This window comes from Leopardus geoffroyi, chromosome B4, assembly GCF_018350155.1.
Source record: "Leopardus geoffroyi isolate Oge1 chromosome B4, O.geoffroyi_Oge1_pat1.0, whole genome shotgun sequence".
Taxonomy (NCBI): Eukaryota; Metazoa; Chordata; class Mammalia; order Carnivora; family Felidae; genus Leopardus; species Leopardus geoffroyi.
The window spans coordinates 117,640,806-117,656,373 of record NC_059341.1 but is presented as its reverse complement, the minus strand read 5'-3'; the positions used below and the strand labels follow the sequence as shown (position 1 = coordinate 117,656,373).

Sequence of the window (15,568 nt, the reverse complement as noted above, 5' to 3'; positions counted from 1 at the left end):
TTTTGAATAAGGTATGAGATTTAGATTGAGAGGTTTTTTGTTTGTTTGTTTGTTTGTTTTTTGCCTATGGATGTCCATTGCTCTAGCACCATTTGTTGAAATGGCTTCTCCACTGAATTGTTTTTGTATCTGTGTCAAAAATCAGGCATATTTGTTCAGGTCTGTTTCCAGATTCTCTATTCTGTTCCATTGATCTATGTGGCCGTCTAATACCAATACCACAAGGTCTTTTATTACTATAAGCTATTAGTCTTGAAATCATTTAGACTGATTCTTCTTACTCTATTCCTTTTTCAAAATTTTGTTGACTATTCTAGTTCCTTTGGCTTTCCATGCAAATTTTAGAACAATTTTATCTATATTTACAAAAAAAAAAAAAAAACACTTGCTGGAATCATTAGAATTGTGTTTAAACCTTTTTATGGTTTGAATTATGTCTCCCTATATCTTTATAAAAGATATATTAAAGTCTAATCCATGGTACTATCTATGAATGTTACCTTATTTAGAAATAGGATCTTTGTAGGTATAAGCAAATTGAATCCATGAGGGTAGGCCCTTAATCCAGTATGACTGGTATCCTTAAGAGACACAGAGATGCAGGGAGAACACCATATGACAACAGAGGCAGAGATTGGAGTGATGCATCTACAAGCCAAAGTACACCAATGATTGCCAACCACACAAGAAGCTAAAAGAAAGGCATGGAAGAGATTCTTCCCTGAAGATTTCAGGGAGAGCATGGCCCTGCTGACAGCTTGATTTTGGACTTCTAGCCTCCAGAACTGTGAGAGAATAAGTTCCTGTTGTTTTAAGCCACCTTGTTTGTGGTACTTTGTTACAGCAGCCCTAGGAAACAAATTTGAACCTGTATATCAATTTGGGGAGAACTGACATCTTTAACTATATTAACTCTTACAATCCATGAACATAGTATGTCTCTCCATTCATTTAGATTTTCTTTGATTTTTGTTCATCAGCTTTTCATAGTTTTCAGCATACAGGCCCCGTGCATATTTTGTCATATTTAAACATAATAGTTTTCCTATTTTTTTTCTTTTTGAGAAATTGTAAATGGAACTGTATTTTTAATTTTAGTGTTCTTGTGTTCATTGCTAGTATATAGAAATACAATTGATTGTTGTACTTTCATATACTCTGATTTTGAAGAGCTCACTTATTAGTTCCAGGAATTTTGGGTTTGTTCCTTTGGGGTTTTTTTTATATTCCTTTGGATTTTCCATGTAGACCACCATGTCATCTGCAAATAGAAACAGTTTTATTTCTTCCTTTATGATACGTATGCCTTTTATTTCCTTTTCTTGCCTTACTGCAGTGAGTAGAACATTCTATGTGGAATAATAGTAGTGGGAGCAGACATCCTTGCCTTGTCCAGTCTTAAGAGGATTCAGGTTTTCACCATTAAGTAAAATGTTAGCTGTAGGATTTTTACACAGATAACCTATCAACTTCAGGAAATCCTCTCTAGTCTAATTTCTCTGTGAGTTATCATAAATGAGCATTGAATTTTGTCAAATGCCTTTTCTGAATCTATCAATACACACAGTAACATGCAAACACCACATTCACTCCTCAGAAAGCTCACCACTCTCATAGTTTCTTTCATTCATTCAACCAGTACTTATTGAATGACCTGTGGACCCAACAGTAAATAAAACACAGTCTCTACCCTCAAGAAGCTTATCATCTAGTGAGAAAACAGACAAGGGATTAGTCAGCTACAATATAATAGATAATACCACTGGAAGAATAAGCTCAGAGTACCACAGGCATGCAAAGGAAGAACTCTTAACCCAGATGACACGTGAGGGAGTAAGACAGCAAGGGCAGGATAAGTGAACACTCTCCAGAACAGATGGCATCCAAGCTGAGTCTGGTGAGAGGAGGAGGCATCAGGGAAGACAAGCTCTGGGAGAAGTTGGAGCCTTTTGTCACAGAGGTGGCAGAGCTTGGTTCTGTGAAAGTGAGAGGCTCAAGGGGCAAATAAGTACTGTATCATGAGCAGGTAAGCGTGGTGCCATCCTAAGGAGCCTGGATTTGTCCCAGGGGTCCTGGGGAGACACTGAGTGTTTTAAGCAAGAGTGTAACAGAGACTCAATTGGATTTACATTTTAGCAAATTGGATGTGAGAGTATTTTATCGAATAAAATGGAGGGAGACAAAACTAGAGATAAGAAGGGCCAGTTAGGAGCCTGTTGTCACAATTCAGGGGAGATATAATGAACTGCCTCAATAAGATAGTGGCCGTAGGAACAAAGAAGGAAAGGCTGTGAGACACCTCAGGGAAGTGGTATTGACAGGCTTTGAAAGGCTCACATAAAAGATTGGGGGAAGTGTGAGGAAAAGAGAGTGGTCAAAAAACTCATAAATTTTGTCAAAGATAACTCTCAAATTTCTGGGGGGCAATGGGGTATATAGTGTTGTCATTCAATAATTTTGGGATCACAGTAAGGGGAGCAGGCCTGAAAAGGAAAATAAGGAGTATGATTTTGGATTGTCTTATTTTTAGCTCCTTGTAGGGCAGCCAAGTGGACATTGATGTCCACTGGAAGTTAGACATTGAAGTCTAGAGCTCAAGAGAAAGAGATAGATATGTGGGAGCCACTAGTATATTAGCAGTAGTGGAATCTATGAGAGAGGACGAAATAACCCCAAAAGAGTGGGTACAATGAGACAGGAAGAAAGCTGAGAAACCACAGACATTTATGTCAGAAAGGAAACCAAAAAGGTAACAAGAATTTCAGAGAGGCGGGAAAAGACTAATTAGAAAATGATACCACTGGGGCGCCTGAGTGGCTCAGTCAGTTAAGCATCCGACTTCCACTGGGGTACCTGAGTGGCTCAGCCAATTAAGCATCCAACTTCAGCTCAGGTCATGATCTCATGGTTTGTGAGATCCTGCGTCGGGCTCTGTGCTGACAGAGCCGTCTTGTGCTCTGTCTCTCTCAAAAAGAAATAAAACATTGAAAAAAAAGAAAAAGAAAAGAAAATGATACCACTGGATCAAGAGAAGAGTTGGGTAGGACAATAGTTATCAAATGCTTTCTCAGGGGACATTTCCCAAATATTCGCTTATGTCAATGGCTTTCTCTGTTTTCCCATGGCTTAAAGGGCAGTTCCAGGTAGGTATTTTGTCCCCTCAAACTCAACATGAACAAAGAAAATATTAATCTTTTTCTTATCTTACCCTTAAACTGTTCTCCATCTTGTTAGGGCTACTTCCATCATTCCAGGCTCACAGATTACACATGTTGGAGTCATCTTTGTCTCTTCTCTTTTGGCCCTAGTAGCTCTTTCTACTCTTGGGCCCCATGATTGCATTCTTCCATATAGCTCTAGAATCTCCTCCCTCCCCTAACCCACTTATTCACTTTCCCCTTCATCACTACCCTCTACTTGAAAGCGATATATATATATATATATACATATACACACACACACACACACACACACACATATATATATATATAATGTTATTGTCAAATTGGTTTCCATACAACACCCAGTGCTCATCCCAACAGGTGGTCTCCTCAATGCCCATCACCCACTTTCCCCTCTCCCCCACCCCCCATCAACCCGTAGTTTGTTTTCAGTATTTAAGAGTCTCTTATGGTTTGCCTCCTTCCCTCTCTGTAACTTTTTTCCCCCCCTTCCCCTCCCTACTGATCTTCTGTTAATTTTCTCGGGATCCACATAAGAGGGAAAACATATGGTATCTGCCTTTCTCTGCCTGACTTATTTCACTTAGCATAATACTCTCCAGTTCCATCTACATTGCTACAAATGGCCAGATTTCATTCTTTCTCATTGCCAACTAGTATCCCATTGTATATATAACCATCTTTATCCGTTTGTCAGCTGATGGCCATTTAGGCTTTTTCCATAATTTGGCTATTGTTGAAAGTGCTGCTATCAACATTGGGGTGCAAGTGCCCCTATGCATCAGCACTCTTGTATCCTTTGGGTAAATTCCTAGCAGTGCTATTGCTGGGTCATAGGGTAGATCTATTTTTAACTTTTTGAGGAACCTCCACACTGTTTTCCAGAGTGGCTGCCCAATTTGCCTTCCCACCAACAGTGCAAGAGGGTTCCCATTTCTCCACATCCTCGCCAGCATCTATAGTCTCCTGATTTGTTCATTTTGGCCACTCTGACCGGCGTGAGATGATATCTCAGTGTGGTTTTGATTTGTATTTCCCTGATGAGGAGTGACGTTGAGCATTTTTCCATGTGCCTGTTGGCCATCTGGATGTCTTCTTTAGAAAAGTGTCTATTCATGTTTTCTGCCCATTTCTTCACTGGATTATTTGTTTTGGGGGCATGGAGTTTGGTGAGTTCTTTATAGATGTTAGATACTAGGCCTTTATCTGATATGTCATTTGCAAATATCTTTTCCCATTCCGTTGGTTGCCTTTTCATTTTGTTAATGGTTTCCTTTGCAGCGCAGAAGCTTTTTTATCTTGATGAGGTCCCAATAGTTCATTTTTGCTTTTAATTCCCTTGCCTTTGGAGATGTGTCAAGTAAGAAATTGCTGCAGCTGAGGTCAGAGAGGTTTTTTCCTGCTTTCTCCTCTAGGGTTTTGATGGTTTCCTGTCTCACATTCAGGTCCTTCATCCATTTGGAATTTATTTTTGTGAATGGTGTAACAAAGTGGCCTAGTTTCATTCTTCTGCATGTTGCTGTCCAGTTCTACCAGCATCATTTGTTAAAAAGACTGTCTTTTTTCCATTGGATATTCTTTCCTGCTTTGTCAAAGATTTGTAGGTCCAATTCTAGAGTCTCTATTCTATTCTGTTGGTCTATGTGTCTGTTTTTGTCTATGTGTCTGTTTTGACAATATCATACTGTCTTGATGATTACAGCTTTGTAGTAGAGTCTAAAGTCTGGGGTTGTGATGCCTCCTGCTTTGGTCTTCTTCTTCAATATTACTTTGGCTATTCAGGGTCTCTTGTGGTTCCATACAAATTTTAGGATTGCTTGTTCCAGCTTTGAGAAGAATGCTGGTGCAATTTTGATTGGGATTGCACTGAATGTGTAGATCGCTTTGGGTAGTATTGACATTTTAACAATATTTATTCTTCCAATCAGAAGAATAAACTTCCATTTATTTGTATCTTCTTCAATTTCCTTCATAAGCTTTCTATACTTTTCAACATACAGATCTTTTACATCTTTGGTTAGATTTATTCCTAGATATTTTATGATTCTTGGTGCAATTGTGAATGGGATCAGTTTCTTCATTTGTCTTTCTGTTGCCTCATTATTAGTGTATGAGAATACAACTGATTTCTGTACATTAATTTTGTATTTTGTGACTGCTGAATTCATGTACCAGTTCTAGCAGACCTTTGGTAGAGTCTATCAGGTTTTCCATGTATAGTATCATGTCATCTGCAAAAAGCGAAAGCTTGACTCCATCTTTGCCAATTTTGATGTCTTTGATTTCCTTTTGGTGTCTGATTGCTGATGCTAGAACTTCCAACACTATGTTAAGCAACAGCGGTGAGAGTGGACATCCCTGTCGTGTTCCTGATCTCAGGGGGAAAGCTCTCAGTTTTTCCCCATTGAGGATGATATTAGCTGTGGGCTTTTCATAAATGGCTTTTATGATGTTTAAGTATGTTCCTTCTATCCCAACTTTCTTGAGGGTTTTTACTAAGAAAGAATGCTGAATTTTGTCAAATGTTTTTTCTGCATCAGTTGACAGAATCATATGGTTCTTATCTTTTCTTTTATTAATGTGATGTATCACATTGATTGATTTGTGAATATTAAACAAGCCCTGTAGCCCAGGAATGAATCCTGCTTGATCATGGTGAATAATTCTTTTTATATGCGGTTGAATTCGATTTCCTAGTATCCTGTTGAGAATTTTTGCATCCACATTTATCAGGGATATTGGCCTGTAGTTCTGGTTTGTTGGGGTTTGTTTGTTTGGTTGGTTGGTTGGGTTTGTTTTGTTTTGTTTTTGTTTTTGTTTTTTTGCTGGGTCTCTGTCTGCTTTTGGAATCAAAGTAATGCTGGCTTCATAGAATGAGTCTGGAAGTTTTCCTTCCCTTTCTATTTTTTGGAACAGCTTGAGATGGATAGGTATTATCTCTGCTTTAAATGTCTGGTAGAATTCCCCAGGGAAGCCATCTGGTCCTGGACTCTTATTTGTTGGGAGATTTTTGATAACTGATTCAATTTCTTCACTGGTTATTGGTCTGTTCAAATGTTCTTTTCTTCTTGTTTGAGTTTTGGAAGTGTGTGGGTGCTTAGGAATTTGTCCATTTCTTCCAGGTTGTCCAGTTTGTTGGCATATAATTTTTTATAGTATTCCCTGATAATTGCTTGTATTTCTAAGGTATTGGTTGTAATAATTCCATTTTCATTCATGATTTTATCTATTTGGGTCCTCTCCCTTTTCTTTTTGAGAAGCCTGGCTAGGGGTTTATCAATTTTGTTTATTTTTTCAAAAAACCAACTCTTGGTTTCATTGATCTGCTCTACTGTTTTTTGGATTCTATATTGTTTATTTCTGCTCTGATCTTATTTGTCTCCTTCTCCTGGGTTTGGGGTGTCTTTGCTGTTCTGCTTCTAGTTCTGTTAGGTGTGCTGTTAGATTTTGTATTTGGGATTTTTCTTGTTTCTTGAGATAGGCGTGGATTGCAATGTATTTTCCTCTCAGTACTGCCTTTGCTGCATCCCAAAGCATTTGGATTGTTGTATTTTCATTTTCATTTGTTTCCATATTTTTAAAAAATTTTTTCTCTAATTTCCTGGTTGACCCATTCATTCTTTAGTAGGATGTTCTTTAACCTTCATGGTTTTGGAGGTTTTCCAGATTTTTCCTGTGGTTGATTTCAAGTTTCATAGCATTGTGATCTGAACGTACGCATGGTATGATCTCAATTTTTTATACTTATGAAGGGCTGTTTTGTGACCCAGTATGTGATCTATCTTGGAGAATGTTCCATGTGCACTCGAGAAGAAAGTATATTCCATTGATTTGGGATGCAGAGTTCCAAATATATCTGTCAAGTCCATCTGATCCAATGTATCATTCAGGGCCCTTGTTTCATTATTGATTCTCTGTCTAGATGATCTGTCCATTGTTGTAAGCGGAGATTTAAAGTCTCCTGCAATTACCACATTCTTATCAATAAGGTTGTTTATGTTTGTGATTGTTTTATATATTTGGGGGCTCCTGTATTCGGTGCATAGACATTTATAATTGTTAGCTCTTCCTGATGGATAGACCTTGTAACTATTATATAATGCCCTTCTTCATCTCTTGTTACAGCCTTTAATTTAAAGTCTAGTTTGTCTGATATAAGTATGGCTACTCCAGCTTTCTTCTGACTTCCAGTAGCATGATAGATAGTTCTCCGTCCCCTCACGTTCACTCTGAAGGTTTCTTCAGGTCTAAAATGTGTCTCTTGTAGACAGCAAATAGATGGGTCTTGTTTTTTTTAATCCATTCTGATACCCTATGTCTTTTGGTTAGAGCATTTACTCCATTTACATTCAGTGTTATTATTGAAATATATGGGTTTAGAGTCATTGTGATATCTGGTGGTTTCATGCTTGTAATGGTGTCTCTGGTACTTTGTGGTCCTTGCAACATTTCATTCACAGAGTCCCCCTTAGGGTCTCTTGTAGGGCTGGTTTAGTGGTGATGAATTCCTTCAGTTTTTGTTTGTTTGGGGAAACCTTTGTCTCTCCTTCTATTCTGAATGACAGACTTGCTGGGTAAAGGATTCTTGGCTGCATGTTTTTTCCATTCATCACATTGAAGATTTCCTGCCATTCCTTTCTGGCCTGCCAAGTTTCAGTAGATAGGTCTGCTACTACCCTTATGTGTCTACCTTTGTATGTTAAGGCCCGTTTATCCCTAGCTGCTTTCAGAATTCTCTCTTTATCCCTGCATTTTGCCAGTTTCACTATGATATGTCATGCAAAAGATTGATTCAAGTTATGTCTGAAGGGAGTTCTCTCGTGCCTCTTGGATTTCAATACCTGTTTCCTTCCCCAGATTGGGGAAGTTCTCAGCTATGATTTGGCCAAGTACACTTTCATCCCCTTTCTCTCTCTTCTTCTTCTTCTGGAATTCCTATGATACAGATATTGTTCCATTTGATTGTATCACTTAGTTCTCTAATTCTCCCCTCATACTCCTGGATTTTTTTTATCTCTCTTTATCTCACCTTCTTTTTCCATAGTTTTATCTTCTTATTCATCTATTCTCCCCTCTGCCTCTTCAATCCGTACTGCAGCTGACTCCATTTTATTTTGCACCTCATTGATAGAATTTTTTAATTCATCATGACTATTTTTTAGCCCTTGATCTCTGTAGCAACAGAGTCTCTGCTCTCCTCTATGCTTTTTTCAAGCCCAGGTATTAATTTTATAACTATTATTCTAAATTCTTGTTCTGTTATATTGCTTAAATCAGTTTTGATCAATTCATTAGCTACTTCCTGGAATTTCTTTTGAAGAGAATTCGTCCATTTCGTCATTTTAGCTAGTTTTTTTTTGTCCCGTATGTGTTTTAAAAGCTTGTTGTGTGCTCTGCACCTGTGAGCACTGCTATATTAAAGGAGGGTCATACACTGTCCAGGGCCTGGCCTTTCAGGAGGTGTTTTTTTTTTGAGATTGTTACTTGCTCTCTGTTGTTGTGACTTTAGTTATTTTATTACCCTACTCGTAGTGATATTTTGGACCCTCCACCAGGTGTGCTTTGATTTGTTCCTTGGAGTTGCCCTGTAAAGGAAAACAGAAAGACAAACTGGAGACAAAACACGCAAACACATAAACAAATAACACAAACAAATAAACAAAAACAAAAAGCTAAAGACTAAAAACAAAAAACCCAAAACACTGACTACAAGTAAAGAAGAGGGTGGAGGTGGTGTTGATGGAAGAGCACATACAAAGAGAGAAATGACTGGGGTGGGGAGGGGGAAGAAAACATAAACATTGATTAGGCAGAGAGACTAAAAGTCTTAATCCAGAGAGGGAGAAAGGAAAATAAAGAAGGAGGCGGGGAAAATGACACGAAGATAAAGTTACCCAGACAGAGAAACTATATGGCTTGATTATTTCAGAGAGAGAAAGGAGTGTAAAAAAGGAGATGTAGAACATGTATCAAGACAATGGATTAAATGTCTATTTAGACAGAACAATAACTAGAGTATCCAGCCTAGAGGAGGGAAGAGATAGGGAGGAGAAATGGGGGAGGGGGAAGAATATATCTATATATCCAGAGTTGACCTAGAGTTAATCCAGGCAATGCTGCATCGCTTGTAGGTAGTAGCTGTCTGCAGGGTCTGTGTCACTCCAGTGGAATAGGCAGTTACCCAGTGCAAGGGGCCTGGTCTGGCGTAGTCCAAACCCATCTCTATTATGGGCCCTGGGAGTGATCCCTGAGGCCCAGCCTTGGCGGGGGGTGGGGGGAGGGGTGGGGGTGGGTTGCGGAATGGTGATCCCCAAGTCTCTTCTCCACGGAGCCGGACCTGGTGGACTCCATTTGAGTCATACTCACTGTGCCGCAAGCACAGATGAGGTGGTCCTTCTTGCTCGGCCAACTCCCCTGACCCTGCTCTTGGCTAGGATTCAAAGTCCTGCTCCATGCACTCTGGCACTGGGGAAGCGCCACTCAGTGTGACAATATGTGGTCCCAGCTGGCTTTGTCTGTGCCGCTGCACTTCAGGGAGGACCGCCTTCTCTTACCGAGAACTGAGTCGCCACCCTTACTTCGAACCCCTGGGGTGGTGGACACAGGCAGGCTTTGTCTTTTCCCACAGCACTACAGGGAATCAGCAGCGTTATCCTCCTGCAGACTGCGCCCTCAGCCCAGCCACTGGGCCTGGGAGTGTCAGGTGCAGGCAGGTTCAGTGCTATCGCACAGCCTTACAGGGAGGGAACCACTTTTTCCAATTGTGGACTGAGCCCCTGACATACCACCACACCCAGGCCTGGCTCCCCTCCTCCCCAGGTGTGTGAACAGGGAGTCAGCTCCAGTCCGAAGAAAGCCCCACAGTTAGAGATCGGATCCCTCTCAGTCTCAGTCCCAGGTCTTTGTCCTGTCCAGATATGATCAGACACTTCCCCTAGCCACTCTTTCTCTTCCTTTTGTCTCTCTGTAGAAAGGGGTCCCTCCCCTCTGTGCCCACGTGGCCGTTTTTTATCTCCCCCAGTTCGCAGTTACCCACCTATCTTTTTTCCAGCTTTCCCATTTTCTTCCTAGTAGATTCAGTCTCTTTTCCTCTCAGACTCTGGTGTTCAAAGTCCTTTGGCTTCTGCACTTCTTTGTTTGAGAGTCGTGGGACGTATGGATCCCCCTACTTCTCCACCATCTTCGTCCCTGGGGAAGCCTGAAGTATTTTTTGTAAAAGTTTTAATTACATAGATCACACCAATAGCCAGCTTTCTCTCCCTAGCCCATGCCTCTTTAATTTTACAATCATTTTCAATTTATCTTTCTTAAAGGACTTTTCCAGAGCCACTTTGCAAACCACATAATTAGTCTTTAAGAATGTACCTCAAGGTGCCTGGGTGGCTCAGTAGGTTAAGTGTCCGACTCAGGTCATGATCTCGCAGTCTGTGAGTTGGAGCCCTGCTTTGACAGCTCACAGCCTGGAACCTGCTTCAGATTCTGTGTCTCCCTCTCTCTCTGCCCCTTCCCCATTCTCTCTCTCTCTCTCAAAAATAAATAAATATTAAAAGAAAAAAAGAATGTACCTCATCTCCCATCCCACCAACCAACGTTTCCTCAGCCTGATCAGAAAATATTTTCAAAAAATCAGCTCTTCAGAAGACAAATATTGTATTACTCTAGGAATGAGCTTTATTTTGAGCATTGGAGCACATGTTTAGTTTGTCAAGACTGCATTAGAAGTGACAAAACACATGCAGCAGTGTACATTGTCATGTGTTTATAAAATTTTTTTGTAGATGCACCTAATAATTGGTACCATATGGTTTGGCCCTTCCTTGTGGTCTCACTTGTTTGCATATGTCAGCCTTGTCTGGGACTAAATCGGATTTTCTTTTGCATACCTGTGAAATCCATTGATTCCTGCAAACAGCAGTTTCCTAAAAGGCTAAAAAGGCTATTGAAAAAGAACTATATTATAGTTAGGTTCCAAAGACAACTTAGAAATAAAAGCAAATCTGTTCTGAAAATGGCTCAGAAACCAGGCATTTTCTTTCTTTTACAGTCTCACTGAAAGTATCAGTTCAGAAGATAGTTTGGAATTCTTTTTAGATGATGATATGGACTATGATCTGGTAATCAGATTATCTTTCTTGATTTGAATATTGCGTTTGGTTAAAAGTATAAATGCTCATTTTTTTTAAGAATTAAATTTCTTACTCCAAATATTCCACAAATTTCCAGAAGAAATTATGATTTTGATACTGTTTCCCAGTTGCCTATATAGTTCATCTTTGTCATCATTTTATGAAAAATAAATGTTTATAAGAAGGTAATAATTTAGGATATATACATATATATATATATATATATATATATATATATATTATCTACAATCATCCTGTAAAAATGCCACTTTTTGATTGCTTATCATTTTATTGGAGTTTGAGATATACTGGGTATCTATACTGTAAGATAAATCAACCTTCAACAAAACAGCCCTTTAATGTTATAAGGCTAACTTTGAGCTAACTCCATCCTAAAAGTTTTGTGTTTTGTCTCTTTGTAACAGAGCCTAATGTCTTCCGGGTTCATCCATGTGGTAGCATGTGCCAAGATTTCCTTCTTTTTTAAGGCTGAATAATATCCCATTGCATGGATATACCACATTTGCTTTATCCATTCATCCATCAATGGACTTTTAGGTTGCTTCCACCTCTTGGCTATAGTAAATATGATGAACATGGTGTGCAAATACCCAAGTCACCTTTTTAAAAACTAAATTTACTTAAAGTAATACGTATTTATTAAGTTTTGGGAAAATATAAAATAAAACGGGGGGAGAAAATGACCTGCACTTGGCCTCCTTTTTCTTTTTTCTATTCCTTCTCTCCCGCCTTTCCCTAGACCCATATTTCCCTTTTTCCTGCCTTTGTCTCCTCTTCTGCTCCATCCCTCCTTTCTCTTTTCCCCACCTTCCTTTTTCCCTTCTCTAATAACTTTCATCTCCCCTAATACCCCAAATGTCCTCTTTTTGAAGGCCACCTCTCAAATGGAAATAGGCCTCTTTGCTATTCTCTGCCCATGCCTCTCTTACAATCAGAATGGTATTCTCCCCACCACCATCACCACTGTATTTTTCTAGATGAGTCATATGTGCATAAGTAGCATATTTTTAAGTAAATCATATTCATTACTGGTTGATTAGGAGCCAGAACTTTATTTCAAAGAACCAGAAGAGTTACTTCAAGTCCTCACAGAGCTGGAAGAGCAGAATCTAACTTTGGTACAATATTCCCAAGATATAGATGAAAGTCTTGAAGATATAAATAAAAGAGAAAAACTTATACAGGATAAAATGTAAGTTATTAAAAACAAGCAGATTTATTCTATTAATCAGTTCTGTCTCTAACCAGAGACAGAATCCAACTTATTCCTGTGTGAGCCTTCCTCGCGGTCTCTCTGGATTTAGTGTGGGATTTTTTATTAATAATAATTTACATTGCAGGGTGTAAAATGTAGAAGTTATAATTACATAGAGTAGACTTGCTTTAGTTTAATTTTAGTCCCTACATCCTTTCACTTGTCAAAATATTTTCTTAGCTAGCAATAATAAAAGGCAGTTTGGAAGATTAAAAAGAATTATAATATCACCTGCCTTAATTTTTATTTTTATACTGAAGCATAGTTGACACACATTACATTGCTTTCAGGTGTACAACATAGTCATTCCACAATTCATTCAGTTTTCATTCATTAACTGCCCTGGTGCAGTTTTCACTCTGCCACCTGCCTAATCAAATCAGGCTTTAGATGATAATGCTAATAAATGCATTTTCCTTGGCTGTGACTCTCACAAAGTTATGTGACTTAAATATTATACCATTTTATAACATACATACAGATATATCAGGGCTCTCATAAAAAGGATTTCTGTCAGGGGAAGGGGGCTGGATTTGATACCTCGCAAAATTCCTTCTCTAAAATTTTATATAATTTTGGAAAATAACTTCAAATAGCAGAGAATAAATCTGTTTATCCACCCATTATAAAGATGTGTAAAGCCTTTTCCAGAACAGTTTTCTGGGCCAGTTGATGGCAATCTTTTCAAACAGTAGGTCTGAATTTGGACACTGAATTTTGGAGCAAATTAACTTATTCAAAAGTTAAGCCCCAACAAATCATGATCTCACAGCTACCCTTTACTGCTAGTGTATCCTTTTAATCCTGGCCTCCTCTCTCCCAATCCTCATAGCATATGGCACCTGCACGCTGACAATATGAGTTTGGGGAAGGAAGTGGGTGTGATTGGGCAGGAAAAGGGGATCTAGGTCAGAATCTATCTCTAGATCACACCACAACTTGGTTGGGTTCCTGACATGTCAACTTTGCTATTTGGAGGTCTCAGGGGAATCAAAGGAAGAAAATTCTTCCTGATGGAAGTTAAAAGCAGTTATCTGTGCATTCATTTTTCTCATTTTACCTGAAAAGTTGCATGTACTTTGACATCTTAAAATACAAACTTGTATTTGGCTTACTAGACATAGGATGCCAACATATGACCTGGAAAGTGTGTTGAAGCTCTGGAATGATGGTGTATTTCTAAACCACAAATTACAGACATGGGTCTCTTTCTTCTTTTGCAATAGAAACAGCAACATAGCATTTCTTTTGGAGCACAAGGAAATGCTCAAGGCTAACTGTGTGAGAGAAGAGGAAAAAGCTGCAGACCTGGAATTAAGGTCCAGGCTATTTAGTTTTGGAGAATTTAAATCAGATGCTCAGGTAATCATTCTTTGCCAGTGGTTATTTTATTTTGGCTCATGTTAATAATAATTTGCATTCCCTGTCCACTAAGCATTGGAATGGGGAGTTAAAGCACACCACAAGTCCTGGGTTGATGACAGAGGTAGAAAACCAGTTTAGAGTTATCTTGTCCATATGTAATAGTCAATTTACATAGTAGATAGAAAGCATTCAAACTGGCATTGGGATTCTCTTAAAATGTGCTCTAATTATTACAAAGTATGATGTTGAAATTGTTCTGCCCATAAATATATTTTAGTCAAGAGTGTATACACATGAAGTAGTTAATTGTCTATGATCATTTTGTTAGTAATTTGAAGAGCAAATAACTAACACATGAAGCACTGCAACATCAGTCCAGCACTGAGCTTTTAACAGATGTCAGCCTCTCTTGCTGACATAGATCCATTATTGGATCTATTTATGTATGAGTCTCTCCCAGCTGGATGCAAACCCCTCCAGGGCAGGGACTGTATTACCCTTCCTAGTTAGATATGTTAAGTGTCCCTGTTAAGTAGGTGCTCAATAAATGTTTGTTGAATGAATGATTAGTTTCTAGACCCACAACAAACTTCAGCTAACAATGATTTCCATGTAAAAAATCTCAAATGAAATAAAAATTCAAATCTCATATGTGAAGCTAATACCACATTTATGGTTATGAACTTGACTTTCAAAGAGGTAGATTTGGGGTAACTCAATCAGATGATTGTCCTCTCTAACCATAAGATGGGCAGGGTTACAAAAGCAAAAGTTGCTTATGGCTTGTTTACACACACACATTTCCTAGGGTGGTATATAGTACCCTGAGTTAGGAGGGGGTGGGGTCATGCACTGCTAAAGCAGGAAGTGTGATGACAGTCACCTTGCAGTTCTTCAATGCTGGCTTTTTTTTTTTTTTAAATCTTGTGTGTGTGTGTGTGTGTGTGTGTGTGTGTGTGTGTTAAAATGTACGTAACATAGAATTTATCACTTAACCATTTTAAGTGTACAATTCAGTGACATTAAGTATATTGGCAATACTGTGTAACCATCACTATAGAATTTTTCATCATCCCAAATAGAAACTCTCTACCCATTAGACAATTATTCTTCATACCTCCATCTTATCAGCCTCTAGTTAACTTTTATTCTACAGTCTCTATAAATTTGCTTGTTTTTAGGTACGTCATATAAATGGAATCATACAATAGCTGTCCTTTTGTGTCTGGTTTATTTCACTTAGCATAATGCTTTCAAGGTTCATCCATGCTATAGCATGTGTCAGAACTTAGTTCCTCTTATGGCTGAATAGTATTCTATTGTATTCATATTCCACATTTTGTTTATCCATTCATCCATTGATGAACATTTGGGTTGCTTCCACTCTTCAATTGTTTTAAATAATTCTGAAATTGACTGACATAAAAAAAATGTCAGATAAATATCAGTGATATTTCACCCTTCCCTTACCAAAACCCTTTCATCCATGTTTAGGATGGCTGTGAAAAACAGTAACATTTTCAATACTCTTAAATTTTGAGGCAACCAGATCCCTAAACAGAGAAGGTAGGATTGATCTGAAAATTACTTCTTAAAAGATTATCTATAAATTTTGGTCA

General features: G+C 38.6%; 1 protein-coding gene across 1 annotated transcript in view; it reads left to right on the top strand.

Moving 5' to 3' along the window:
* The window catches only part of CCDC38 (coiled-coil domain containing 38), a 56,332-nt gene that overhangs the window by 31,109 nt on the left and 9,655 nt on the right, over positions 1-15,568 (top strand). Inside the window, exons 11-13 of the mRNA XM_045466671.1 lie at positions 11,227-11,296; positions 12,370-12,521; positions 13,811-13,946. Coding sequence (XP_045322627.1) covers positions 11,227-11,296; positions 12,370-12,521; positions 13,811-13,946 — 358 coding nt within the window. The remainder of the gene's footprint in view (positions 1-11,226; positions 11,297-12,369; positions 12,522-13,810; positions 13,947-15,568) is intronic.